Source organism: Austrofundulus limnaeus, unplaced genomic scaffold (genome assembly GCF_001266775.1).
Source record: "Austrofundulus limnaeus strain Quisiro unplaced genomic scaffold, Austrofundulus_limnaeus-1.0 Scaffold187, whole genome shotgun sequence".
NCBI classification, from domain to species: Eukaryota; Metazoa; Chordata; class Actinopteri; order Cyprinodontiformes; family Rivulidae; genus Austrofundulus; species Austrofundulus limnaeus.
In genome coordinates, this window is record NW_013952589.1 from 785,471 (window position 1) to 788,980 (window position 3,510).

The window sequence follows — 3,510 nt, forward strand, 5'->3', positions numbered from 1 at the left end:
TATAAAATCTGGACAATATTACAGTTGAACTTCAGTTTTGTTTAGAAAACACCTCAGAACAGCCCTGCTCATAAGACTAATTTCCTGTTGCCTTTACAGAGAAGGGTCAGGTGTACAAGCAGAAGAAGCCCACCATGTACCCACCGTGGAGCACCACATTCGACGCCCATGTCCACCGCGGGCGCATCATGCACATTATGGTGAAGGACCGAACGGCAGAGCTCAAATCAGAGGCCACAGTGGCTTTGGACTCTCTCGCAACACGATGCAAGAAGGAGAACGGCAAACTGGAGATTTGGGTTAGTGCAGCAGAACTGAGAGTTTGTCCTCGGGTTTTATATTTYAGATAGCTCACTTTGGGGGCAAAAGGTTAAATTAGTAAAAGGGGTAAATCTACTTTTACATAAGAAAAATAACTCACTGTTCATGTTTTTGTTGTGTACTTCAAGGTAAAACATCTGTGCTTTGACAGTTCAGTACGAACACCCTTAATATGTACAGTAGGCTGAARGCAAAAATCACAGGCAAAGAATGGCTTAAAAAGATGATCATTAAGAATAATAATATTTGTTTTTGTAAGCAACACACGCAGCCAATTTAGTGAAAATAAAACCTGGTAATGTATTTTCCTCTTTCGTGATGGTTATAATCGTATTTAATTCCTGTTTCTCTTTTTTTTTGCAATCAATTATTAAATCTTTCTGATGAAGTAAAAGCACATTCAGGGACAGAGAGAACTGCTCTGATGTGTTAAAGTACATGAAAGAGCTTGTATCTTTCTTTTTATATCTTCATATCTTTCTTGGTATATCATGAAATCAATGTTCAGCCTAATTACATWTAAACAAATTTAAGCCAATAAACAAATAAATGACTTCCAGTGCAGTGGAGATTGTCATTTCTGTGGAAAGAATGACTTGAGTTACATCAGCAGCTTTGTGCCAACTGTCTTTTCTTCCTGAGAATCAAACAAACAAACACAGTAAACAGATGATTTAAATCAAATATATCTCTCCGACCTGCTTATCTTGGTAGACAGTGAGTCTGTCTCAGTGCATCACACTAAGCTTGTTCATCTTCATTCGTCTGAATCTACATATAATTTTATGAYAGAGTTCTGCCCTGAAGTATAATGTTTATTTCATGTTTACGTTTTGTTTCATTTTATCACAGTTGGAGATGAAGCCACAGGGTCGCCTGTTGATGGAAGCCAGATACTATTTGGAGAAAAGTGGTGAGTGTCTTTGTTATTATTAATTATGTCAAACAATATGGATGGATGGATGGATGGATGGATGGATGGATGGATGGATGGATGGATGGATGGATGGATGGATGGATGGATGGATGGATGGATGGAAAATAAAATCAAAAACAATTGTAATTGTTGACTTAAATGGATAATCGAATAGAACCAGGGCTTGAGTGAATCTTAACATCCCTACTCTTTGCATCATGTTTYATCTCATATTTCATTTTTGTCAAGATCTTAAATAAACTTTCACTAATAAAAATAAATTGACAGTAGCACAATTGGTCTTAACTGTAAGAAAATAAAAAAAAACTATGGGTAAAAATATAATATAATGGTTGCCAAGACTCATTTATTGTACATCATCGGATTCTCTTACACTTTTTTTGTTGTTTGCGTTTTTGCAATTTTAATAGAATTTGCAAAACACAAAATACTCCACTGATATCATTCCAAATGGTTAAATACAGTAATTAAGACTAAACCCAAAATAATCCATACAAATAATTCTTCAGCTGCACCCAGACCTGCTTCAGTTGAACTCTTTGACTCGTAATTACACTCCTGTTTTTTCATAGGACCTTTGACCTTCTGCCACCTGCTGCTCTGCAGCACTGTGACCGCTCATTTGAGTGCTTTGTTTTGTTTTGTTTTTTCACTACTGCTTTCCTGACATTAACGTCAAGCCAAAGGCCTGAAAAGTCACAGAGAACTAAAAGAAGAAACAATCTATGTTTAGCTGAATCAGTGCTGGGAACAACAGGTGGCACAGAGACGAGCTCTGTCAGGGCGAAACAGAAAGACTTCCTCCCACAAACAAATGTTTACAGTACAACTTGGCAAAAACAAACACATTGTGTTTCTGTAATGTGTTGGAAGTGTTAATATTCAGGTAGCACTAATGTTTTTGGAGCAGATGTAAGTAGTGATAGTCTAATTAATGTAAACGTAACATTGGAGTCATGTTTTTTCTTAGCTGTACTTAAATTCTGCTCCTATAGTTTTGTGAAAAACTCTTTAGCTATCGCAGTTTTTATTTGTTGTTGTTGATTTTCTTTTGAGCATCCAATATGCTGAGACGAAAAAACAGACAAGATCCAAAATATTAATTCAAAAGATTTCATAAAAGTGTGAAAAACTACTAATGATGTACAAGGGAGTCGGGCTCCTGTGAATCACACTTAAAAAGAAATTAGGTTTCTCAATACTTAGTGCTTTAATAAGAAAACTGCACAAATCCAGATTTATTATTTGTTTCTATTTCTTCTTTCTTATTGTAATTCTCATGATATGATGATTTAATAATGGAATTGTCAGCTTTTATTTTGACTCCTCAAGTTTTATCGGCGCTACACAGCATAGGCCCGCTGTGTTTTACACAGCTCAGCAGCAGTCAGACGAAATACTTTAGAGTTTATAATAAATACGAGGCTTGAAGAGAAACTGAACATGTTTCAGGTTCACTGTTATTCAGCAAAGTAAAGATTAACATCATCCTTGTTACAAGGATGAACAGCTTTATGTCACAAAAATGAAAATAAATAAGAATAATGATTAAAATGTGTAAAAACAACATACTTAACCCTTCTGCTGCCCTYGGGTCTTAAAACTGAGATGGGTTATTTTACACAACATGCTTAAAAACTGAAAGAGACAGCGCAAACCAAACTTATTTAATGAGGTGAAACCACATTAGTGCTATAAAAGTTCAGACCATTTACCATTTTAACAAGTAATTTTAGTTTCTAAGTTGTTTTACTTGGCAGTATATACAGGATCAAGGCCAGACTCTAGACTTGAACACATTAAATTGTGATAAATTACCACGATATCAATATTTAAAGGGATCCCCGATTAATTGTAACGTTAGACTTTATTTAATGAACATATAGTTTAACTGTAAAATAAAGACTGTAAAAATACTGTAGGATGTTTAGTTTTTATAATTTTTAAACTAAAAAGTTTAAAATATACTACATGAACGGGGCCATTTTATTTACACGCAAAGCATTCTGGGTAAATGATGACGTGGGTAGGTCCTCGGTGCGAGGCTGCTAGCGAGCTATATCCACCCTGAAGGTTAATCTTGGACAATATCTGATGATCGACTCATGAAACCGTTGACAGAGAGAAGAAGGTAGAAATGACTCAGCCTGCAATTGAAAATATAGATGGAGGACCTCAGTTTAGCTTGTTTGTCGCGCTAGCACCAAGCTAATACATACAGTGGTTTGCAAAAGTATTCATACCCCTTGAAC

The 3,510-nt window shown here is 35.6% G+C and overlaps 1 protein-coding gene across 2 annotated transcripts in view; it reads left to right on the forward strand.

The window, feature by feature from the left end:
• prkcq (protein kinase C, theta) overlaps window positions 1-3,510 on the forward strand; it is a 44,402-nt gene that overhangs the window by 29,641 nt on the left and 11,251 nt on the right. For both annotated transcript variants that reach the window (XM_014018234.1, XM_014018235.1), the window contains 2 exons: window positions 100-299; window positions 1,174-1,234. In XM_014018234.1, the coding sequence (XP_013873688.1) occupies window positions 100-299; window positions 1,174-1,234 (261 nt within the window). The remainder of the gene's footprint in view (window positions 1-99; window positions 300-1,173; window positions 1,235-3,510) is intronic.